Source organism: Mus musculus, chromosome 17 (genome assembly GCF_000001635.26).
Source record: "Mus musculus strain C57BL/6J chromosome 17, GRCm38.p6 C57BL/6J".
Lineage (NCBI taxonomy): Eukaryota > Metazoa > Chordata > Mammalia > Rodentia > Muridae > Mus > Mus musculus.
The window spans coordinates 7,015,219-7,041,686 of record NC_000083.6 but is presented as its reverse complement, the minus strand read 5'-3'; the positions used below and the strand labels follow the sequence as shown (position 1 = coordinate 7,041,686).

Genomic DNA, 26,468 nt, shown 5'->3' with positions numbered 1-26,468 from the left:
CTGGGTGATCAGAATTCTACTCAGGAAGTCCTTGTATGAGTGAATAACCTTAAATATACTCCCTACTCTTTCTCCCAGAAGTTTCAGATACAACACCAAGATCCTTGGGCCATTTGTGTGCCGGATGAAAGAGAAGGATCAAGTTTCATGTTTCTACATGGAGACATTTAGTTTCCCAATACCATTTATTAGGGTGTCTTATCTCTAATGTGTATTCTTTGGCATCTCTGAAAAAAAAAATCAGGCAGCTGTAGGTGAGTATAGTACTTATACCCAGGTCCTTGACTCCACTGATAAGTGTGTCTGGTTTTGTCCCAGTGCCATACTGTTTTTACTACTATGACTTTACAGTATAACTTGAGATTAATTATGGTGATGCCTCAAATGTAATTTTTATTCTCCAGGATTGTTTTGACTGCATGTTTGTTATGCTTCCATATGAATTTTAAGACTGTTTTTTTTTCAATTTCTGTGAAGAATTGCATTGGAATTTTTATGAGACCAAATTGGATCTGTAGATTGATTTTGGTAGACAGCCATGTTCACAATATTAACCCCGCCAATCCACGTGCAGGGGAGGTCTCTCCATCTTCTAGTGTTTTATTCCATATCCTCAGTGTTTCATAGCTGTCATTCTATAGGTCTTTCGCTTTCTTGGGTGGGTTTGCACGTTGTCTTAGTTGGGGTTTCTATTCCTGCACAAACATCATGACCAAGAAGCAAGTTGGGGAGGAAAGGGTTTATTCAGCTTACATTTCCACGCTGCTGTTCATCACCAAATGAAGTCAGGACTGGAACTCAAGCAGGTCAGGGAGCAGGAGCTGATGCAGAGGTCGTGGACGGATGGCTTGCTTCCCCTGTCTTGCTCAGTTTGCTTCTTACAGAATCCAAGACTACCAGCCCAGGGATGGCACAACTCACAATGGGCCTTCCCTTTTTGATCGCTAATTGAGAAAATGCCTTACAGCTGGATCTCATGGAGGCTCCTTTCTGTGTGATAACTCCAGCCTGTGTCAAGTTGACACACTAAACCAGTCAGTACACACATGCTGTGGGTTTGAGGAGGTTGGTTGGGTTTTTCTTGTTTTGTTTGTCTGTTTTGTAGTCTGCATGGGGCTGTTTCCCTGACTCCTTTCTCAGACTATTTGCCATTGGTATCTAAGAAGGCTACAGGTTATCTTAATTCCGTAACCTACCACTTTACAGCAGTGTTTGTTCGCTCCAGGGGTTTCCTGGTGCAGCCTTTGGGGGTCTCTTGTGTACGGAATCCTAACATCTGAAAACAGGGATACTTTGAATCCTTCCTTTCATATTCATATTATCAGTTTTCTTAAACAAACATCCAGTTGCTCAAACATCATTTGTTGGAAAGATTATTCTTTTCCCAGTGAAATATCCCTCCCAGCATCTGTGTAAAAATCAGTTGGCTACAATGTTAGGGGTCTCTTTCTGTGTGTTGCATTCACTCAATGCCAGGGCTCTCTTTCTGTGTGTTGCATTCACACAATGTCAGGGCTCTCTTTCTGTGTGTTGCATTCGCTCATGTGTTCATTTTCATACCAACAGCAAACCGTCTCGATTACTCAGTCTCTATGCACAGCTTAGAGGGCTTCACGTGCTCGGTATGGGGTTGCCTGATTTATTCTTGCTTTTCGAAGTTGTGACTATCTAAGTCCTTTGCACTTCTGTATAAGTGAAGAGGCACCTTGACACATCCTCTGAGAAGAAATGCTACAGTTTTTACTTGTGGTACACTGGGTCTCCATCTCTTACAAAGGCAGTGCCTTGACATGTGAGATTCCTCAACTCTGACTTGAGAATTAAAGCAGCTACCCTATTGTGGTCCTACCAGCAGTGGATGAGGCTACCCTATTGTGGTCCTACCAGCAGTAGATGAGGCTATCCCATTACAGTTCCACCAGCAGTGGATGAGTTATCCACTCTGGCTGCTGTGAGATGAAATCCTCTCAATGCATCTTCCTGATTGCCCAAGATGTTAAAACTTTCTGAGATTTCTCACCCATTTTTCTTTCTTTTGTGGTTAATTTTTTGTTCAGATCCATAGCTTTATTTTCTAATTGGGTCATTTATTATTTTTATTTTTAATATTTATTTGTAATAATATTTATTATGTTATTTATACCTATAACAATATTTATAATATTTATTTTATATATTATATTATAATAATAAACTACTTATTATTATTATTATTATTATTATTATTATTTAGTTCCTATAAGGATATTCTGGACAGTAACCATCTGTCAGGCATATAGCTGGAAAGGCTCTCGCCCCTCTCTAGGTTTTCACTCAGTTGATTGTTTTCTTGGCTGCACAAACGCTTTTTAGTATTTGAGGTCCCATTTGTCAACTACTAGCCTTAATCCCTGCATGGATGGAGTCCAATTCAGAACATCCTTTCCTTCACGCATATCTTGTAGGGCACTGCCTATGTTTGCTCTGACAGTCTTGGTGTTTCAGGTTTCAAGCGTTACCTTGTTGTAGTTGTTGTTGTTGTTGTGGTGGTGGTGATGGTGGTGGTGGTGGTGGTGGTGGTGGTGGTGTGTGTGAGAAACATGGTCTGCATGTGGAAATCAGAGAAGCACTTACAGGAATCCGTTTTCTTCCTACCACTGGATGCAAGGATCAGCCTCAGCCTCAGCCTCAGCCACTCTGGCTGAGTAAGTAAGTGGCGTTCCCCACTGAGCCATTTGCCAGTCCATGAGCATTCTGCTTGTAGAATTATTTCCTTCCCTTCAGCAGCCTTTTGTAGTTTTCAGTATGCAAAGCTTGTACACATTACATAATATCTATTGTTTAGCATCACTGGATGCTATTTTGCATTATTTTAAATTCAAGTTTTTTGTTACCTATGTAAATACAACCGACTTTCCTATATTTGTCTTACATCCAGCAACCTTGCTAAACTTCTTAGTTTCACTAAATTGTTCCAGGTTCCTTCCTTGGACACAGTATCACAGCCTCCCAGGGGACACTTCAGATCTCCTGTTCTTGTTATGGGACTTTCAGTGTCTTTACCCCCATGGTCAGCAAGTTGCTGCATACCCTGCTACCTGCTAAGGAACAAGATGGTGATGTTCTCTGGTCCTCTTGTCCATCTCTCATAATGGCTCACCAAGGGGCTACTGTCAGCCTTACTGGGGGAAGTTCGGGAAAGAATGACTCCCAGTTTTCTCTAGGGGCAGCTGTCATCTCTTCCTCAGCTCAGGATATACATGCCAGCTTCCTGACTCTCCCAGCAGTGGGTGGAGCTTGGCTTCTGTCTTTCCTTTGGTCTATGTGCCTTCCTCATACCTAGCAGGAGAGCAATGGCTGTTTCCACTTCCTCACTGCAGGCTCCACAGGTGCAGCAGGGGCACCTCCATGATCTCACTCTGAGTGGCCATCTTTAATTTCTACAGCCCCCAAGTAAGGTCCCTCCCCGCCCCTCACCCAAGAGACTCTGGTTCTGCACCATAAGAGAACATTTGGAAGCTGAATTTCCTCCTCTGTTCCACAGAGGGCCGCCCCCTCAGGCCCTGCTTTCACCTCCTTTGCCCGTGTAGTCAAGGCCAATGGAGAACAGCTATACACAAGATCTGGAGACAAATGGAGGCTCCCTAAATTAAGGACTCTGAGGATCTAAGCTGGTGCATAGCCCACGCTCAGCGGCGATCTTTTTATCCATCATGAAATGCTCCGTCTGCCTCTGTCATGGCCACAGCTGAACTCCCCATGCCATGTAACCCTCACATTAGACAGCATCCTGCAGGAGGAAGCTTACCTGCCTTTCTCGTTCCATTTTAAGGTTCAAAAATCACCATTCCCCTTTTAGACTACCTGCATTTATTTTTGTTGTTAGCCATGTTCACTTATGGCTTTCAACACCCTAAGCTACACCAGAATACCCTTTGTTGTTGTTATCGTAGATTGCCGTTTTCCTTTTACAAATAACCTATCCAAAATATCTTTCCTTACAAAGTGAAAATAAAGTTCCCACAGACTAATAAACAGAGGATCTTCTAATTAATAACTCCGAGTTATTCAGTCTCCTTGGCAAATTTAGCAACCCTCCATGGCAATGCCTGAGTCACAGCTGAGAATCTCATTCTCTAGGAGACTTTAGGAGGTAGTCAGCAGCTGATGCTGTCTGCTAAAATTACCAGTAGGAAATCAATGTCTGTCCAACAGGGCTAAGTATGTGTGTGATTGACTTCCTTAAGGAAGCACGGTAAAGTATTGAGAACGACAAATGGATTTTAACTTCTGCAGCGAAGTGCTTTGACCTTCCTGACGCAAATACAAGGACCTAAGCTCAGATTTCCAGCGTCCATGTAAGAAGCTGGGTACAGCGGCATGTGCCCATAACGCCACCACGGCAGAGGTGGAGACAGGAAGATTCCCAGAGTTTATTGGCCAAGCAGTCTAGCTGAATCAGGGAGTTCTAATAATGGGAAAAGCAATAAAAGAAGACAGTCTCTGGTCTCTACACACACATGCACACATGCACACACAGGCACTTATACACAAATAAAATAAAATACTAATGCATTTCACATTAGCATAAAACATGATACCACAATGCTGCTGTGTATCTGTGTGTCTGTGTGTGTCTCTGTGTCTGTTTTTCTGTGTATGTGTGTGTACAAGCACCCTCACAAGTATGCACAAGTGAATAAGACGGAAGGCAGGGACGGAAAGAGGAAAGGAACAGACTCAGGGCTGGTAAGTTGAGAGGCACAGGGGCATCTAGGCCTCGCGCCTATGGATACAGGAGACTTTTCACTGGTCCACGGCGGTTGGGAAACACTCTCTCCTGTACATGCCTGTAGATTTGAACCATGCACTTATGTGTGAGTTCCCAAACAGATTGTGATACTGAAGGGAGCCACAGCACATACTGTTGGTGATTCTGTCCCATGTGCTAACACAGACTCTGTCTCACATAGTCAGGGAATATTTGCAGAGTTGCTTGTCAAGTGGCCTGGAACTCATTCATTTGTTGTTCTCTGGACCCATGAGTCATGCTCCGATGGACCACTCATCTATAAGAGGCAGAGGGAACCAAGGGAGCTGATGCTCACCCACGGCTCCCTCTGAGAGAACACTGGGCCACAAACCCCTCCTTGGCAATGGTTGGCTCTTCTGTGCGGGCTTGGCACTTTGGGTGTTTTGATCTTGCATTCTGGGAAAAAAATATGCTTTGCTGATTTCTTAGAGATTTTTATGACTCACGCCAATTGTAAAGACTTCATCTCTACATCCGGCTGCAGGTGTACACAAGTGCCAACACCCAGCTGCAGGTGTGCACCAAAAGGCTTTGAATTTTCTAATGGCTTTTTTTGCATCTCACTAAAGCTCAACATTATCACTGAAAATACATATACATGAAAATACACACACACACACACACACACACACACACATATGACTTCCCTGGTCATCATTTTTCAAATTGTCCATTTGGAATGAATAAATATTCTTGTAATCCAGTATCTTGCTTATGACACAGAGAGAAATAGATATATTCCAAAACCTGGGGAGAATTTAAGTTTTTAAAGCAGAGTTTTTAGAGCCTCTTCCCTGAGGCTCTTCTGGAGTGTTTTATACACATAAAAAAAGAATTTAGGTGGGTTTACTGTCATTATTATTTGAAGAGAAGAGTTAAAAACTGAGAGAACCCCTGTGTGAGGACTCGGTGTCCGGGTTGTACATCGCCTCAGCTGAGGGGTGGCTCTCCAGAACCAGCTCTGTGCTAGGCTTGGCTCACAGGGCACTGAGCTCCTGCAGGGGCTCAGAGGAACATGAACCCCTCCTGGCAGACATCTCTTCTGTGTGAAATGCAGGAAAGATATGATGGACTGGACAGAGGCCCCTTGTGTAGACCTCTGTGTCACCAGAGATACAGGCAGCACTGTGCTAAGGCCTGAGCGGAAGGAAGGTCTGAGGCCCTGTACGACTGGTATCCCTTTTCCACTCAACAATATGAAGTTGTACCTGATGTGCCTCATATCAGGTGCAAGCAAGTCAGAGACAGCAGGCACAGTCTTGGTAGAAAGAGCTATACGCCAGGCAGTGGTGGTGCACACCTTTAATCCCAGCACTTGAGTTCAAGGCCAGCCTGGTCTACAGAGTGAGTTCCAGGACAGGCAGGGCTACACAGAGAAACCCTGTGTCAAAAAACCAAACCAAACCAAACCAAACCAAAAACAAAAACAAAAACAAAAACAAAAACAAACAACAACAAAAAAAGAGCCATACATAGACCTTGCCTTGCTGGCTGGGTTGTTACAGTAAGAGCTCCCCTATTTCCCAGGGCCTAGGGAGAGTCCAGATGATGTAGCTCAGGAGCACACAGCGGTCCCGTTACACCATTCCTCCACCCTGACCCTGGAGAATATGCTCTCCTGCACTTCACCTATAAAACCCCTGGGCTGCAGTCAGTGCCTAGCGAGCAATGCGGCTGCGATAGAACGTGCTGGAGCTCGTGCCGGTGAGTGTCCAGATTTGTCCAGCGGTTTGTGGATGCTACCACCCCTATCCGGGTCTCTCATAGATCCAGATCACAAAACTCTCCGGCTGTTGTGCCCCCTTCCCAGTCTGAGAGCCCTGCTGACTGGCTGCACGGTCCCTCTATGTTCATTCTGGGATCGTACGACGTCTAGCCTGCTATAAAAGCAGAAAGATAACGACGTCAGGCTGAACAGTGTTGCAAGCCTCCTCTCTCTACGATGGGCAACAGCGCTCAAGTGAGAAAGGACAGCCCAGGGACAGTAGCCCAGGGGACAGTAGCCCAGGGGACAGTAGCCCAGGGGATAGATGCCTGGGGACAGTAGCCCAGGGGACAGAAGCCCAGGGACAGTAGCCCAGGGGACAGATGCCTGGGGACATACGTCATGAATGGCAAGAACTAGAGGCTTTGTGTTTATGAATTCTTGCAAAAAAAAAGAAAAAACACCTGTTATGTACACTGTCAGTTTTTGTTGCAAATTCATATACAGCCCATCATTTTGCCTCAATAAATGTTTATGCTCCAAGGAGTCATTGTTACATATGTGTGCCCACAATAACTTAAACTGAGGGGACTGAGTAGCTTGGCCAAGTTTCTCTGTTTTCCAAGAAGCTCTGTGTGCTACCATTTTCTGCGGTCTATGTAAGCACAAGCACAGGTCTGGGTCACCAACATCAAACTGTAAAACGTGCACAGCAGAGACTGGGGCAGTCACTGGAACTGACTGATCCCGGAGACGCCGGAACTGACTATGTTACACAGCAAGCAGGACTTGAAAGTGTGCCTTATTAATCTCTCAAACCTATTAACTATCTCTTTAAGCTGTAATTGCATTGCTCTTAATTGCTTTATTCATTCCTAAGCTTCATTATTCATCTTGTCTCATTTCTATTCAAACAGTTGCGACGGTTTTTTAATATTCTCTCTCTCTCTCTCTCTCTCTCTCTCTCTCTCTCTCTCTCTCTCTCTCTCTCTCTCTTCCTTTAAGGGGAAAGGACATCTTGCTGTTTATAGACTCCAAAGAGAGGAGAAGTGGTGTGCTGACTCCCCGCTGCCTGCACAGGGCAGGTCTTTTTTGAGCCTCTCTCACTGGTGCTAGGACCCTGTCCAGAGCCCTGATGATGCCCTTGGGCTTGCTCTCTCGCTCTGGTATCCTGGTGTCTCCTGCCCCAGTCTCCTTCCCGTGACCTCCTGAGCCTGTCACAGTACCGCAGAGAGGCATGTGCTCAGGAGCTCTTCAGTGACCTGCCCACAAAGCCTGGTGACACCTTGAGAGGGGGCCATGTGCCCAGCTCCAGAATCTCCCCCAGCCTTGGACCTGGTGCTGCCTGCCTCAGCTTCCTAGCTGTCTCTGGGCAGCTGCCTTCTGACAGCCAGAGCCCTGCCCGAGTAGTGTTTCTGCAGCTCTCTCCTACAGACTGAAGCTGGCATCCTCACCACCCACTCACTACCGACACTTCCTGTGCTGCCAGCAAAGGTGGGGGAGGGGAGACCCCACCACAGTCACAAGAAGCAACGTGAAATCTCAGAACACTCTCACGGTTTCCTTGGATCTAAAGTCGTCAAAGGCAGGGAAACTGTTCTCTATGATGATTAAGGAGCACAGCCCTGGAACCTAAGCCCTTTTAAAACACACTCTGTGACAGTGCTAGTATTTTCACATAAACTGAAAGTCCAGGTAAAAAACAATCTAAGCATCTGGCAACACCGGCGCCTAAAGCTGAGGAACGGCACTAGAGCCCCGTGTGGTGTGGCGCTTAGAAGATAGAGGAAGCAAGCATCTATATGAAAGTGTCCCCCAAGGCCAGCTCTCCCCAGTCCACTGTCCCACCTGACCCTCCTCCCGGTCTAGGACCCAGGGAGTACTGACTGGCAAAGGGACTGCTATCCATGGCTCCATCTTTGACATCTCATCTCCCATGTGGATGGATAAGGGCATGGTCGCTGAATGCATGTCATTGTGGTGGGCGGAGTCTGAAAGGTGCTTCCCAGTCAATGAGGCAACAGTTGCCTCTGGATCACGAACAAATAAATGTGTTCAATTAACCCTGCAGGGCAAAGGGCATGCAGTCAGTGGGGACCAACTCAAGGCCCCTCACTCTGCACAGCAGTTTCTCAAGCAAGCAAACATTTGTTGTTGCATGAAACTTTAAATGTTCTAGCACACAGTAACTTTCCAGTTTGCTCACAACACAATCTTCAAAAGCAAACAAGAGAGTCTCCGAGTGACACTGCAGGCTCCTTAGCGAGTCGAGTCCACGAGCTGTTGCAGCTGCTTCCTTCTGAGACTGCAATCTGCCCCGTGCTGAGCCCCTGAAATATACCCTCAGGGAAACATTCACAGAGAACCTGCTGGCTCATTGCTGTTGTTCAGAATATAATAGATACCTGCTTTCTGTGTATCGAATGGAATCAGAGTAAGGCTAAGGAATTTAAAACACCAAGTCCCCGAATGGAAGCCACTTTCCCTGGAAAGGACAGCAGTGAAGGAAAACCGTGCTGTGTTAACTCTCAAACTCAGAAGCTTCTTGACCTGTTTCCACTCTTTATGCTGGAACTTCCCTGGGGTTCCCTATGGGCAGAGCGGTGGCACCAGAACAGCTAGGCAGAGATTATACAGGGAGATATTTAGACAGGAACTATCCAACCTGTTCTATATTTTAAAAGGCAAGAAAAAAAGTCTTCACTTTCAAAAGCCACCTGGGGCAGGGGAGCTGACCTGGCAGTTAAGGGTGCATACTGCTCTTAGAACCAGAGTTAGGTTCCCAGCACTCTGGGTAGCTCACAACTGCCTGTGACTCCATCTCCAAAGGATCTGAAGCCCCCCCCCCCAATCTTCTGGCCTCTGAGAAAACTTCACTCATATGAACAACCCCTGCCCCCTCCCCGCGCACACACACAGGCACACGTGCACACACGTTATTAAAAATAAAACGAGGGCCAAGTATGGTGGTACACACCTTTCATCCCAGCACTTGGGAGACAGAAGCAGGCAGATCTCTGTAAAGCTGAGACCAGCCTGGCCTACACAGTGAGTTCCAAGGCTACATAGTGAGACACCATCTCAAAAAGAAAATATTTTGTTTTTGAAGCAGCCACCTGTATTAAGGTCATCCCAAGGTGGAAGGGCGCAATGTCTCTCCAGCAATCTCTAGATCAAGCATGGCGGCGCTTCACCTATAGTTAGGATGTGAATGATTATTTTTTCCTAAGTAAGATGGCTTTTTATTGTCACATACTCACTGGCAAAGGTGAAACTTTTGTAACTTAGCTTGTGGCCATAAAAGTTCCCTACTTTATCTGAGCTATAGTCCTTCCCTTTAGAAAACCTTACAGTTTGTCCCCGCCAAGGCCAAGAAGGACGGGTAGATAATTACTTGATTCTAACAAACAGAAGCCAACCATAGGGAAAATCCAGATGTAACAACTCTGCAGGGACAATGGACAATGGAAAACTGTATGCTGCTTCCCAGCGTCTTATATCAGAAACAATAAGCAAACAGGCGATTAACGTGGCTGTCAGTCCCACCTGAGTGTCAGCATTATGATCCTATAAATACCTCTACATTGTGTTTGGAGCTCTCCTTTATTTACTAAAGATTTAAAAATTATGATTTCCTATCATCTAGTCAAGAAATAATTTCCACAATCCCGTATTCCATTACCCCAAACAACTTGCACAAAAGTGAAGTGTTCCTATTGTGATATTCACAGATTCATGTCTAGGTTCCTATAAGAAATACTGGAGGTCAGTGTGTGTAGCATATGGCTATAATCCCAGCTCTAAGGAAACCAAGGCAGGAAGGTCACTGGCCTCAGGACTGGGGGGCAGGACCTGTCATTTAAGAGCCACTGAGCTTCTGTACTTCATTATAGCAGCTCAAATGAGCTAACACATTCTGATGCCCAAACTTACTGCTCCACACACGGTTACAAAATGAGCAGTCAGCCACACCTACACTGACAGTGCCACAGAATCTGTCTCCGGAATCAACTCCTTTCCTTTCTCTAATGCATTGTGACAGCCCAGAAAGAAAACTCACACTTGCTCCTGCCAGCAGCAGGCCAAAATGGGTCACCTAACCTTTGGCTTCTGTGCTGTGTGAATACACCGAAGGTTCCCAGAAAGCATGGCTCATGCCAGGCAGTGCTAAAGTGATGGCTGAGGTCTGATGAGTCCGGGGGGGGGGTACAACTTGGCCAGTGTCCAGTCAAATGAGCATCTCTTCAGGAAAGTCCCTAGCTCATGACTCATTAGCCTCTGCTTTTGTGGCCTGTTATCCAGAGAAAGCCAAGGTTCGCAGCCAAGCTGATGTTTAATCCAAACTCAGTCATGTTGCTTCAAAGCTCTGGAGAGAGCTGAGCTCCAAAACACTGAGACAGAGGGGAGGGAGGTGAAGTAGATTAATTAATGACCTTTTCCTAACTGACCAACAAGCTGCTTCGCGTGATCATGAGACCTGGGGACACCAGTCAGACATCTGCAGTGTGTGTGTAGCTTACGATGCAGCCAAGGCAATTCTCCCCTGTGAGCAGGCTAGCAATGCCCAACAATGCAGCTCTCCTGTGTGGCAACAGTGGACAGAGCTGTGGATTCGACCCCTTCTGTGGTTCCCAGGGGCCCTGGCTGAGCACATCAACAGTCCTGCGGGTTTGCCATCCTTCCACAGTTCCACCCAACGTTGACAGGATTTCTTCTCTAAGCGTTGGGTGTCAAGTTGCTAATCTAGAATACTTTTGCTTTCAACTTCGGCTCAGCTTTGGAACTGAGCCCCTACTGTCCAATGTCTTTCTGGCAGATACACTCTTGTACATACTTGCCCTCTATGTCACCAGTGATTGCTGGGGCACTGTCACTGTGTCTAAGCCAGGGCCCATCTGTCTGGCTGGATAAGAGGCTCCTCGGAAGCCCAGAAGCCGGATGATGCACATATGGAACAGTCTGTGGTCTGCTTGCTTTCAGAGTTTCATGTCACCTCAGCATCCAGAGGTTCCCCACACCTCTTATTTGCTACCAGCCTCATTCCCTGCCCCACTCTTCACTGACCTCAGCACTGCCCCCTCAACTCTCCTCATCTTGACCTTCATCTTCTCCCGCATCTCTGGAGAGGAAATTCCCACAGAAGAACCAACCTGCCGGGATCCTGGGGCTTGCTTGCACACTCACAAAGCCTTCTAAGAGCTATGTTACATAATTCCCAGCAGGCAGGCTCATTCCCTACCCTCGTATACCTCTGCCAGTATTTTCACATCTTTCTTAACTGTCAATAGCAAGCCACTGCTCTTCCAAAGCCGAGGCACCCCTTGGCTCATGTTTATCCTTCCTGGGTTAAGCTGTTTCTTTTGAGGGACATACTGACATACTACTCATACAATTCATGCATGTGCACATGTATACTTATATTTGCAGATAGACACATATCTCATGGGTTATGTATGTTTAAACATACAGGTCTCTCTCGAGTCTACCTTCCAGGTTCAAATCTCCCACAAACAACCAGATTATTTAAAAAAGAAAAAGAGCTATAGTTACTTCTTCTGTGGTATCTTCTGGGGTGGGCTCAACATCCAAGGCGAGTTCCTCTTCGGCGGTCTGATAACAGAGACACAGGATAATACGGTTAGCATCTGTTATGTGTGTAAACAGCCCCAATATTACTAGCTTGGTAGGTGGTGGTCTGTACCATGGTCCCCTCGCTTCTGTACCTCTGCCTGTGGAATGTTTTGTCCTGGAGACCAGTGTTATACACGCAGACAGTGGGTATGCGTGTCTAAAATCACCAACTACTGAATCAATGAAGAGTGTCTAACTCCCAGAACAATCCAAAGAAGGCATTACACAGCCTTCAGCCAGCAAGAAGCAGGAGACATAAACTTACACGATGGTCAAACATTAGTATGGTGAGGATGCCCAGAGGCAGGCAGTGGGGGCATCTGTAATCATTCCTATTTGAATGGAACAAATCTCTGGTTAATTCCTCTAGAATAGGAATTGGATATTTGTGGTTTTGTTTTTTTTTTTAAAGATTATCTTGTATCAACCCTGGCAGCCTGTAACTTGATATATAAACATGGCTGGTCTCGTGGCAGGATGTCTTCCCACCTTTGTCTCCTAGGTTTCCGGATGACAGGTGTATGCTCAGAAGAACTGATTAAGTCACAGATCGTAAAGCTCTGGTCTCACAAAAGCGTCGAACGGCTTCTGTGTAGCCCAGGGCTTAAGCAAGAGTGCCACAGATTCATCTCCGCTTGCTATGCCATAGTGTGGAGAACTGCTCAGGTGGCCTCGGTCCCCTCACATGTAACATCAGAAAGGTGACAACCCCTACCACCTTGAAATTCAGGGAGAACTCAGTGACACTTTCCCACCTGTCACCAGGTCTAGAGGGCTCTGATGCTCTGTTAGCTGCTGGCAGCCATGCTGGGTTAGAAATCACACTAGCTTGACTCTGAGTCACCAGGGGATCGTGGCGGATGTATAGTGTTTGAAAACCAGGACTTTGCTTTTTCCAACATAGTGTGACATCCCAGAAAACTAGTACTGGCTCCTACAAAAATAAGATTAAAATGAGTCAGCTAAGCCTCACAGGTGACTTCACACACTGGCTCTCTTGTCACCCCTTGTCTCCAGAGCACGGCTGTGGCCAGTGAATCCCTGCCAAAAACAGTTACCCTCGAGTCCTGCTTCTGGCCTGTGAGTATACTTCACAGAACACCATGGCCTCCCCTTCATACTAAATTCTTCAGGGTTTCTCTGGAATCTCCAGTTTTTGATTCGCATTTTCTTCTTACCCTATTCATGGATAAAATACTATCCAAAATATCCCAAACCCATTCCCAGTACCACAATTAGTCCCCTTAGATAGTCAATGGGTTTCCTGTTTTATATGCTGGAGCAATGATGGGTTTTATAAAGAATGTACCATGTTCTACTTCAGTGGGCTTCAGACCCTGGGCTTCATAGGACTGTGGACATGGAACCATTGAGGGAAGAGAAGAGCAGAGTGTAGTCATTGGCCTAAAAGAAGAGTCTGGGAACACTGGTTTCTAGCCAGTGATGTTGAATGTGTTCCGCAGATGCTCCCATGCAAGGAAGTCAGACACTATGTGTGTTCTACCCACCTCTGCCCACCTTCTTCATCTATGAGTTATTTTAGTAGCATAGGTCATAAAACACGGGCAAAGTAAGACAATGAAGTCAGCTTCCAACTACTGAGACCCAAGGAGCTTCATATTGACATGAAGGTTACTCGAGGGCGGGAAACATTATAATCCAGTATGTCCTTTGTGATCCTTCTGTGGAAAGGACTCTGGCTTTTCTTGGTTCCGGATCACTGACAATTTAATGCCCATCCTAACTATGCATGCTGCAAGTTTGCTATTCTGAAAAACTAACCCAGAAATCCTGAGGAAAGATCTTCTTCCAAGACTACTGAGTGCATCTGGATCTCTTCGTGGTATCAGACAGATTCATCACAGAAACCACAATCTCTCCTGCTGAGCAGCAGGACAGTGTGGGGGTCATCAGCTCTGCTTCAAGACTCTGCACGTTTTCTTGGGTCATGACCTATTTTTATAGTAAAATTCATCTGCCTGAGGCTAGTCTTTTTCTAATCAACTTCAGAAATATTTCAAACACAAGCTGCTCTCGGGAGTCTCTGTCCTGGTGATAGTGCCAGACCCAGAATTCCAGCAGCATCCAACGTTTCCAGCATGCCTGCCTCTCCCCATCATCCAGTCCTCCCGAAAGAAAGCTCTGTGTTCAAGAAGCCAAGCATCTGGGCGTTAGACAGAAACAGTAGGGTCGGCTACAGGACATAAAGATGTCTGCCCTCATCATTGGCTCCTCTATAGATGGATTTTTAGGAGAATCAAATATCTCTCAAGAGAAGAGTTGTTGGCTGCGGAGTGAGTGGCTTTGCCTTTGACTCCAAAGCTGGTACTTAGACTCTAGCACCAGAGGAGTAAACAGCAGTGGCCGTGTGCCAAGTGTCACCCTCGCTCACCACGGCAACAGCCTTGCACCAACACCCAGATTGCTCTAGCTACAAGATGAATCGCACCGTTCTGTGAAGGCTCTTCTCCCATGTACTGCCAACACCTTTCCAGGCACTTAAAACAATTTACACTATTTACTTAGTCTCTGTCTTTCTGTCTGTCGGTTTCTTTCTGTCTCCATGTGTCTGTGTGTGTCTGTCTGTCTGTCTCTGTGTGTGGGGGGAGGGACAGAGGGCAACTTTCAGGGGTCAGTTCTTGCTCATAACCATGTGAGTTTGGGGACTCACGTCATCAGGCGTGACGGCAAGCACCTTTACCAACTTGCAAGCCCTATTTTGAGTATTTTTTGTTTGTTTGTTTGTTTATGGGAGTTTGCCTGCTTAGAAAGTCTTCAGTGTAAAATACCAAATAATCTGTCTTCTAAGACAGAATCTTTCATTCAGTTTAAAGATGTATTTATGTGAATGTCTTCATGTCATGAAATGCAAAGCAGTCAGCACGGAATTCATAAGTGCAATGCTGGACCTTGGACTGTGATACTGAGGAAGCTATAAAAATTAGCCATTTAAAATTTCCATTTCAGTTGCTCTTGACACAGTACAGGTATAGCTAAATAGGCCATCGGTCTTAACAACTTTGGAAAACTTTCCTCCCAGAAATGTATCTGGTGCTCATGTAGAGCCCAAACAGAGCAAATGGGATTCCTGGCACAGAGGCGTCTACCTCCGGAGGACATCCTCCCCACCGTGGCCCCTGCACGGAGACACTGGGTTTCCTCACCCTTCCTTTCTAGCGGGTCCCTCTCCTTAAATACATGACCATTAGGACAGTGCTCTCTCTCTCTCTCTCTCTCTCTCTCTCTCTGCCTCCTGCTCCTTCAGCACAGCTCGTTGGTCTCTGCGGCAAACGGGGATCTAGACCATGAGCCACTTGTTGAAAGCAAAGCAAATTGGTGCCAACTAGTTGACAAAAGGAGTACTTCAGGGCACAAGACACACTGCATGAAGCGTGCTGAAAGGTGGCAGCAGGCAACAGTGCTTGCCTTCTGTTCCTTTCATGCATGCACTACACATGCATACCACACGCTGCCACAGGCACACAAACGGAAAGATTTATGTGGCCACGTATGTGAAACACGTATGCAGACATCCACATCTCTGCCATGCCAACCACCCCTTAATAATTGCATCCCCCTGCCCCCATCGAGCAGAGTCCATTTGCTACAGTCCAGCGGGCACCGTGAGAAAGTGCAAGCAACCCCTCCTCCGTGCTCACCTCTGTCTCCATGGGTTCCACCTCGATCTTCTTCCATAGTTCCAGCAACTGTGCGATGGGCATTTTTTAAAAACTTTCCCTTTCTTCCTTCCAATCAAGTGTGGATAGTAAGAAAGTAAATAAACACAGGTGCCAAGCAGCCAGAGAATCGGCGTGATGGGATGTCAGGGGCTGGGGCAGCAGGCCAGGCTGGAGCAGAGAGTGGGAAAGGCACACCTGACGATCTCAGATCTCCAGTGCTGGCAAGGGTCCTGAGGTCTTCAGTGCGGCTGCTCGGCAGGCTCAGCAAGCTCAGCAGGCTGCAGCGAGGCAAGACGACTGCAGCTGCGTCTGGATGTCTGTGCCTTTGCGTCTGACAGAGTAAAGCTTTGCTCACAGCCTCCAAGTGCTTCCCTGCCTCCCGTTACGTTGCCACTCCGCTCCCGCCCCTCACTATTTTACCTTAATTGGCTCTAAATGAGGGTGAAAGTTGAGTCTGAGGATGCTGCTGCCATAGAAACTGCTTAGCAACCACCGAGGGCCAGGGAGGGAGAAGGAGGACTGCAGCTCAGGCTCTGCCCTTCCCCTCCCCAGCTCTGCGACACTGCCTGGGACGCTATACCACCACCTCTGCCAGGAGTTCTGCTGAGGCCGGAGGCCAGATGCTGCAGAGACACCCCTCAACATCAGGGTTTCAGATACCCGCGTTGGGGGTTGCACTGATGCCTGAGGTAGCTTGGTGTTCAGGCATTGGGCCGATGACAGCCAGGAGAAGGAAGTACCCACACAGGCTGAAATGACCTGGTGAGATGGTACCTCAGAATCCAATCTTTGATCTTACTGTTCCTGTTTAACCAGGAAGAGAGGACCGGCAGCAGGAATACTGAGTATGGCATCCCTTTCCTCTATGCAGGGGCTGTTGAAACCCCAGTAGGCTCTGTGGAGGACAGGACAGGGAGGTTGGGAGACACAATCAGCTGTTACTCTAAAACTCACTATGCATCAAGTACATTATCTCATTTGATTTTCCCACCCAACCTGGGTGTTACACTCCCATTTCACAGATGAGGAAAGTCTCATGGCTCAAACAGAAGCAAAGTGCTCATGCACATATATGACATCAAAGAGAGGAAGCCTTGTCATATCTGCCTGAGGTGGAGAAACTTAGTTTCTGAGGAGGGAGTGTGTTTCAGGGCGCACCTCCTGCCCTCGATTCCCTGCCGGTGCATCTTTGGTCTCCTCTATCTCCATCTTGAAAAAAACAAAACAAAACAAAACAAAAATACATGCACACAGGAGAGGATGCCTTCATCTCTCGGTCCCAAGCCTAGACACATTTGGTCCCTACTCTTGGGAAATAGTGTTGAAGACGAATGTAGTTTAACCTTGCCCTGAGAACAACCATTTTCACTTGTGTGCCCTCATCTTTGAGAACGTCTAAGGCAATGGCTCCCTGGTTCAGAACATGATCACGTCCCTTTCATCTCTATAAAATCACCAAGAAATACAATTTATTAAGGAAGGAAAGGGGCCCAAATATTGCATACTTCACATTTTGCAAACAAAATACTGCAGCTGACGTTAGCAGAGGAGGTCAAGCGTGGGTGGGTTTACAATAGGCATTTCTTATTTCATCGTTTTACAAAATGAGGCCAGCAAGGACCTTAAAAATTAATTCTCCTCAGGATAAAAGTAACAATGATGTTGTTCATTTTTACACTGGACACCTCCTGGCTGACAGGGCAGAGTGAGGACACCCTGTGTGCTGACCATAATAAAGTCAATTGAGACACGTGGTAAAAGGTCAGAGTCTGACAACAGGCAAAACAGACTGGGTCTTCTCTGTAATAAAGCCAGGGAAACCACTCACAAAAGACTGCTGAAGACGTGAAAAGCATTTCATCTGACCACGTGAAAATCTACAGGCAATGGAGGGAGACACAATAGTTGTCTTGTAGGGTTTTTCCCCCAAAACCCATTTCTAGAACATTCTACAGATGCCCCGCTATGGTAGGATGGGAAGAAATATTAGTCCTTCTCTTTGAGAGAAGAATGAGGAGGAAAGAGGTTTCGATAGGGCCTCTCAGGATGAGCCATGCTTCCTGAAAGACTGGAGTAAAGTTTATGGGAGGCCCTGGGTTAACGTCCTTGCCAGAACTGTCGGCCAGCAAACCTAATGCTGACTGCTGTAAGGGGGTGCTGGCTATTGCTGCAGAAATGGCTCATAATTCAGCACCTTGCCACTTTCTAGTCTCTGCTACATGAGCTGAACCCAACCCACCATCTTCCAGGCGAAGCAGAAAAGTCTGAGGAGATGGCGTGGGAGAGAGGGCGGCTCTCAGTGGTGGGAGCTGGGCTCCATTCACCCTGCACGGCTGCCTTTGGAACAGGGAGCAGGTTATTCAAAGCAAACAACTTGGGCACTCAGGGAATGCAGCAGCACACGGAGGCCCAGCCCACTGGACAGGAGCGTGAGAGGATCGGAAAACAGGGCACCGAGGGCCTAAGAATGAGGTAAAGTGGGAAAGGAAGCTTATGAGGGAAAATTAAGGATCCAGAAAGATGTTATCCCTGCTTATAAAGCTTTCTTTACCCAGAAAAGACACATAAAAGAAAAGGAGTGGAATCGTCTAAAGGAAAGAATTCCATCTGAATACCAGAGAGGATAGATGGCAGGAAGGAGCCAAGTTGCTTTGGATGAGTGTTCAACTGAATCCCAAGAAAACACAAATGCTTTGTTCAACACGAAGGACACCTCCAAAATCTCACTTCCAAGAAACCTGCCTCGCAGATAACAACACTCTTCAGAGAATCCACTTTCCAGAGTAAAGGTGATGGGAAGCCCTGATGGAGTCCCAGCCACAGGATCATGGTGACACAGACAGACACATAGGCATCAAACCCAGAGGACTCCGCCCCCGAATTCTCAGCACAGATGAGAACAAGAGTACGAAGGTGCTGAGACCCCTGAAGTCTTTTCTCACAGAAAGGAAGGAAGGAGGAGGAGCCCGCCCACCCTCTGCCTCCCTCCCAGTGACTGAGGAAAGTGGTTCTCCCCTGGTGTGGAAAGGCTTTGGAGCCCCCTGCACATCGGCTCCTGGCACTTAGTGCTGTCCCAGCAATCATGAAAGAAGAGCATGCTGCACGAGCTGAGGAAAAAGGCCTCTGCTAAAGCTAAGGCACCTGGTGTCTGAATTAATGAGATGCTCCTAGCCTTCACTCTACCCTTGACAGCTGGTTTCACACAGCTCAGGCTCTGTCCTGTCTTACTTCATGTTGCAGTTGAGGTATATTAAGGATTTGTAAAATAAGACGTATGCTCAATTCTATTGGGTGCTCTCTTGTGTTGCCAGTTCTACATTCATAGAATTCCTAAACACACAGTCGCTCACACACACACACACACGCACACACACACATACATCACACAATTTACTCACACAAACACACACTCACACAATTCACATACACACTCACACATGCATACACATGTCCCAAATACACTCACACACACATTCACACACATACACACTCATACACTTACCCCCCCACACATCACAAATATACTCACAAACATACACATGTACAAACATACTCATACACACATCACAAACACTCACACACATTTACACAAGCATATGTACACATTCACGCATATACACACACTCACACACACACATGCAATACACACCTTAGAACCAAATTCATTTTAACAAAAAGGCAATCAAGTTGTTGGTATTGGGTGAGTTCTGTGCCCTCAGATGCACACACTGAAGTCTCGACATCCTGCCTCCATAGTATAGAATTAGGGTACATGCAGAAGCCACAACAGAGTAAAGGTCACTACTCTTAGGAACCGGAACTGTTAAAGGGAGATCTTTGTGCAGATACACACAGCACTCGAAGAACACCATAGGGATGGAGCTGAAGTCTTTCCATGAAAGGTCAAGGAACTGCACATTCTCTAAGAAGCTAATGGACCATCCTGCCTTACAGACCTCCAGGAAATACCACCATGCTGCCATACTTTGATCGCAGACCCCTGGCCCCCAGACAGAAATAATACACTTCCAAGCCAGTGTTCTGTTGCTGTGGCACATCACCAAAGTGATACACCCCCTGGGGGACTGGAGAGAACAGAACAATAAACAAGACACTGCAATACCATCATGCCATGGCATTCCATGCAAAGAAGCACGAAGACCCTGTAACTGCCCTCTCCGGCACAGGGGCTGTCCAAGCATGGAGACATCCTGTCAGCTGGCAACAGTGAGACCTCAAAGCAGCTCCAAGTATTGGCAGCCTTCATCGGATCCAGGAAGATACCAAAGGCATTGAATCCAGGCAGTCCTTACAGGTGGCTGCCAGAGGCCCATCTCCAGCACAGCATCACGGCATGCTTTACAGAACAGCCATGGGCTTTTCCCTCAGAAAATTACTCACAAGGAAAAAAATTAAAGACTGAGCAGAGAGAGAGAGAGAGAGAGAGAGAGAGAGAGAGATCCAAGCTCAGGGAAATTTTTAAAGAAGGAATTTGCCATCTTCCTAGCCAATCCTTCCATCTCACCGGTGAAGAGAGTCACGGTAACCCAGTGTGCCTACATAGGACACCTGGGTATTCTGCCGGCTGCAAAGGCTGCTGTCCCAAGGAGCAGCACAGCTCGGGGCTAGCCCTGCTGGTTCCGATGATACACATGTGCACACACAGAGCACAGAAGGAAGGGGAAATGAGTCCATGCTACCCTCCCGCTTCCACACACCCATCTCTCTGCCTACATACATTATCCAGAAGTTAATGCAGGCTCATGACATCTGAGCCATACGGTTTACCAGCCTTGTGTTTGGAGTCTATCCTCGCTAGCCCTGGAAAGACCACACCAAAGCTATGATCTTTCCTTAATGCAGCGTCCTAGGCAGTGATTGCCCACTAAGCAACCCCTAGGGCTTATTTATCTAATTAAATTTAATTATAGAATTAGCTTGTCAGCTAGCTAAACATTTATTTCAGCCTTTAGGATTCTGGTCATACAACAGTGTGGCTAGAACCTGTGGACAAGTGGTCTGCAGGAAGACAGGGATTTTGTAGCTCCCGGGGCCATGCTGAGAGATGCTATCCCATTCAAACACACACACACACCTGTGGAGGCATAGGCAAGCAAGCATGGCTTCAGCAAGAGTTTCAGACCAAAATAAAGAGAGATGTAGGATTTAAAAGTGTGCTCTCTACTGAACCATATGTATGCACATGATACCTATGACCAAATGTGGAAATACTACTACTACTACTAGTAATAAATAGCCATAACAGTGTGGTGCTGATAGAGGCTGTAGAGATAAAGTAGCTGAGGTGTAAGGGGTGTCATGAGTCAGACTCAACCAACAGCACACAGAGTTTTAATCGTCCTTTTTGCATCTTCAAAATGGCTGAGTGTCTTTATTAGAAAAGAAGTGCTCAGCAGTCATCAAGGACAGAGTGGAAGGGAGTCTCGGATGTAACTAAGGAGTCTAAGCGTAGACCACTTAGCTAAAATGCACAGCGAGCACACACACACACACACACACACACACACACACACACATACACACACTGATTGAAGAGGCCAAGAAACAAATACACAAAGTTGACTAAAGAGCAAGTGAATCGAAGACCGCTCTGTACTCACAAGGCTCTGTTGGTGAACTGGAACAAATCCTCACTGTAGTTGGTATTTACAATAGGAAATTAGATACGAGCACAAATGAGCCTTAGTAAAGTCACCAAAGCACAGCAGTTACACTCTCAGAACATGAGTAATCGCTAAAAGCACGGTATTTATAGGACTCTCCAAATAATCTGCAGAACCAAGTATATGCCCCTGGCAACAGCATCTGAGTACCCTATAAGGTTCATGGACCACAGAATAACACTGCTAGTGGTGTAGAGACCTCTCTATGGAAGGGGATGGATGGCTCGAGAGAAGCATGCTATCTGATTCCACGAGTGAGTAGGTTGGAGAGAAGAAACCAAGAATGGGAGAGCTTCCAGTAGGGATGTAAGGCAGTGCTCCTGACAGCATACCCAAGCACACCCCAGGAGCCCAGCCTTGCTTCCTTTCTTGGCCAGACATACTTGCTTCTTTTTGTTTTGACTTTTTACTAGTACACAAAAACATGGAATCTGTACACACTAATGAGTACTATGTTATGTCTCTAAACAGGTTTGCCTTGGGTATTAGTGAAACCAACTTAAACATATTTATTCTGAAACATTTACCATCTTAATGCTAAAACACACAGTTCTTTCCTTTAGCTTTTGTAATCATACAGTGTACTACTGCTTGGACACTTGACATGATGGTGCTATAATTCCAGAACTTAAGAGATAGAAGAAGGATCAGAAATTTTAGGTCATGCTTGACTACATAGGAAGTTCAAGGACAGCATAGAATGCAAGAGTCCAGGTCTCAAAAAAGAAAAAAATATATATATTGACTGACGCTTTCTTACCTTGCCAGGAGATGAAGAACAGAGGAGCCAGGCAACCTTGACAGGAGGCCTTACAGGAAAACAAGCTTTTGTTCTTGTTCTTTCTCCACAAAGTGTTCCGCGTAGGAAATGCGTGGAGTAGAGAGGTAATAGGAACATTTGTGCATCCATGTGTCACCACACTGCAAGGAGAAATCAGAGAGGTAACCCGGAACAATGAATTAGCAAAACCAGAAAACAGTAGCCAGGTAGGTAAATTGCTGTTGCCCTATTGGATCTCTTAGAGGAAGCTATAGTCTTTGTACAGAACAAATGCATCAGGATATGTTGGGTAGAAGCTAAACAGAGAAGCTGTGTGTCCAGGCAGCAGAAGGAACCAAGGAAGGCCCTCCAGACTAGGACAAGAGCCTTCCAAGGCTATTTGGAAGGACCCATCTGTGCGGAGGTCACACCAGTCATGAGCCAAACAACTACTGTGTTTGTGTGCACGGCACTTCAACTACAGCAGATCCCATTTCACCTCTGGGAACCATTCGGTTTACTGACATAAGTGTTGATAAGGTACTTAGGACAGGTCATTCAGTGCTCACCAGAGCACCAGTGCAGGGATGAACACTCACTCAGTGCTTAACAGATCCCAAGGCCTGACACTATTACTGAGGCTATGGAGTGCTCAAAAAAAAAAAAAAAAAGTCATATCATGACTGCCCCCAAAAAACCCAACAAGCAGCTGAAAGAGTCAGATGCAGATATTTGCACCCAATCAATGGACAGAAGCAGCTGACCCCTGTGGTTGAATTAGGGAAAATTGAAAGAAGCTGAGGAGAAGGGCGATCCTGTAGGAGGACCAGCAGTCTCAATTAATCTGGACCCTCAAGATCTCTCAAACACTGGATCACCAAACAGACAGCATATACCAGCTCATATGAGGCCCCCCAAAACACATACGGTAGAGGACTGCTTGGTCTGTGTTCACTCAGAGATGATGCACCTAACCCTCAAGAGACTGGAGACCCCAGGAAGTTAAGCAGTCAGGTGGGATGGGGGTGGGGGCATTCACGTGGGGGTGGGGGCATTCACGTGGAGATGGGGTGGAGTGGGGAGGAGGTGTGGGATGTGGAGCAGTTGGAGGGTGGATGGGGAGGGGCAGGGAGTGGAATATGGAGTGTAAAAAAATGAATTACAAATAAAATTAAATTAAAAAGAAAAAAGAAAGAAAAGAAGTGCCAACAGAAGAACCAGTAAGGGGGTGGGGTGGGTGCTGGTTCATGTGTGGTACGATCAAGCACATGCCAGCATATGCCTTTTTTTTTAAACCTTCTCAGACAAAAGTTCTTTATAAAATTACCTCATAGATAAAATGTTTTACAAAAGGGGAGTTACAGATGTTGATAGTAACTTCAAAGCAGTGTTTCATTCTGTAAGCTCATTATAAGTTCAAAGCAACAGTTTCACATGGCCTTGCTTTATCATAGTGCACACCTGTGGCTTCATCCTTGGACTTGACATAGAACGAATGTTTTCCCTTGATCACAAATCTGTCCCAAGACTATTTTTCTTCTTAGTGTAACTTATGAAAGCTCATTATATTCCTTATCTTGCAGCCTTTACTTGTTAGGAGCGACCCTGTTTGAATGTTAACTGCCTTGTCAGCCATAAGTGCTTACTTACAAAGTCTTGGCCTTAGTGGAAAAGTACTGGCTTAGTTGAGATTTCTGTGGGAAAAAGTTGAGGCCTCTGTGGGAAAGTAGTACCCCCAGTTAAGAACAAATAGTTATAGATCTTGTGGACAGGTACCTAGCAACCCACTCTGTTCTGTTTCTCCTGCTGAACTTTTTACCTAGCCAATATCTTGCTTTTGGGAACAGGTGCATTCCCCCAGAAACAAAGCGATTCTGAGTCATCGCCCACCCCCCATAGCCTGCTTCTATGGGTATAAAGCCTGCCTGAGAAAAATAAAATTTGTCAGCTTGATCAATCAGACTTGCTCTCCATTCTTTGTGTTTTTTGTCCCCCATTCTCTCCACAGATGGTTCTTCAGACCCTGTTTGACGGTCCCGCCGGTCAGGACATTTACTTCTATGAGGAGGGGGTCACATGCTATTCATTTTTTAAATTTAATTAATGAATTTGTTTATTTATTTTACACTCCATATTTTATTCCCCCCACAACCCTGTCCGCCCTCCTACTGTTTCACATCCCATACCTCCTCCCAATCCCCCTGTCTCCATGTGGATATCCCCATCCCCCACCCTACTTGACCTCTAAACTCTCTAGGGTATCCAGTCTCTTGAGTGTTAGGTGCATCAACTCTGAATGAACACAGACTCCACAGTCCTCTACTGTATGTGTGCTGGTGGCCTCCTACCAGCTGGTATATGCTGCCTGTTTGGTGGTCCAGTGTCTGAGAGATTTTGGGGATCCAGATTAATTGAGACTCCTACAGGGTCACCCTGCATGGTACTGGTACAGAGACAGACACGTTGATCAATGGAATAGAATTGAAGCCCCAGAAATAAAACCACACACTTATGGTCACTTGATCTTTGACAAAGAATCCAAAAATATACGATAAAAAAAGAAAGCATCTTCAATAAATGGTGCTGGTCTAACTGGCTGGCTGTATGTAGAAGAATGAAAATAGACCCTTATTTGTCACCTTGTACAAAGCTCAAGTCCAAGTGGTTCAAGGACCTCAACATAAAACCAGATACACTGAATCTAATAGAAGAGAAAGCGGAAAAGAGCCTTGAACTCATAGGCACAGGGGGAAATTTCCTAAACAGAACTCCAATGGCTCATACTCTAGGATCAAGAATTGATAAACGGGATCTCATGAAACTGGAAAGCTTCTGTAAGGCAAAGGACATAGTAGATAAGACAAATCAGCAACCTAGAGATTGGGAAGAATAATCTTCACTAACCGCACATCCGGTAGAGGGCCAAAATATATAAAGAACTCAAGAAGTTAATCGCCAAAAAAACCAAACAACCCAATCAAAAAATGGGGTATAGAACTAAACCAAGATTTCACAACTGAGGAATCATGAATAGCTGAGATGCACCTAAAGAAATGTTCAAAGTCCTTAGTGATCAGAGAAATGCAAAGCACATGCTATTCTTTTTTATTATTATTTATTTTATGTATATGAGCACACTGTAGCTATCTTCAGACACACCAGAAGAAAACATCATATCTCATTATGGATGGTTGTGAGCCACCATGTGGTTGCTGGGAATTGAACTCAGGACCTCTGGAAGAGCAGTCAGTGCTCTTAACCGCTGAGCCATCTCTCCAGCCCCCGCACATGCTATTCTTAATTCTATCTTTATCTTTCTGGCAAAACAACTAAAGGCATCTCCTTAAACTTTCTTCCTATAATTATTCGAATCAAATCAAGAATGCAATAAATTCATTAATCCATCTAAACAGCATTAATTCATGAAAGTTCATCTTCATATTGATGATTCTGCAGGAAATTTGCCCAATAGTGTGGGCTGATGCCTAGGAATCATTAGTCTGTGTAATAGTGGCAGGAAAGGCATATCAGCAGTGAGAAGCAATCCTGGGATGAAATCTCTGGGGTTGTGCCTCTCCAGAGTACACCCATAACAGCCATGCAAAGCCATGAGCCACCTCCAGGAAACTCACTAGCTTGCCATAGACTTTCCTAGATGGCTTCTGTCAAAAAGTGACTTATGGGGCTGGAGAGATGGCTCCATGGTTAAGAGCACTGTCTGCTCTTCCAAAGGTCCTGAGTTCAAATCCCAGCAACCACATGGTGGCTCACAACTATCTGTAATGAGATCTGATCTTCTGGTGTGTCTGAAGACAGCTACAGTGTACTTAGATATAATAATAAAATAAATCTTTTAAAAAAATATCACAAAGTTTAAAAAGTGACTTATGGAAGAAAGAATTTATAGTACTAGAGGAGGGGTCCAAAATGGTGGGAGCATGGCAGCATATGCAGCAGGCTGAGAGGTCAGATCTTCAACAACAAACACAAAGTTGCAAGCTTAGACTACAGTGGGGTAAGGCGATGTACTTCCTCCAGTAATGCCCACCCACCCCAAACAGTGCCACCAACAAGAGACCAGGTAGCCAAATACATGAACCTTTGGAGCAAGGCATTCCTCATTCAGACCACTGCAGGAAGCAAGACGGGAAGAGAAAAGGCCCCGTACACCTGAGAGCAAAGTGAGGTAGGTATCCTAACATGGAAGACAGGTCAT

The 26,468-nt window shown here is 45.9% G+C and overlaps 1 protein-coding gene across 1 annotated transcript in view; it reads right to left on the bottom strand.

The window, feature by feature from the left end:
- Gm1604b (predicted gene 1604b) overlaps nt 1-16,144 on the bottom strand; it is a 62,055-nt gene extending 45,911 nt beyond the window's left edge. Inside the window, exons 1-2 of the mRNA NM_001033442.3 lie at nt 15,788-16,144; nt 12,048-12,107 (exon numbers count right to left, since the gene is read on the bottom strand). Coding sequence (NP_001028614.1) covers nt 12,048-12,107; nt 15,788-15,850 — 123 coding nt within the window. The 5' untranslated portion in view covers nt 15,851-16,144. The remainder of the gene's footprint in view (nt 1-12,047; nt 12,108-15,787) is intronic.
- Nucleotides 16,145-26,468: the final 10,324 nt, after the last annotated feature.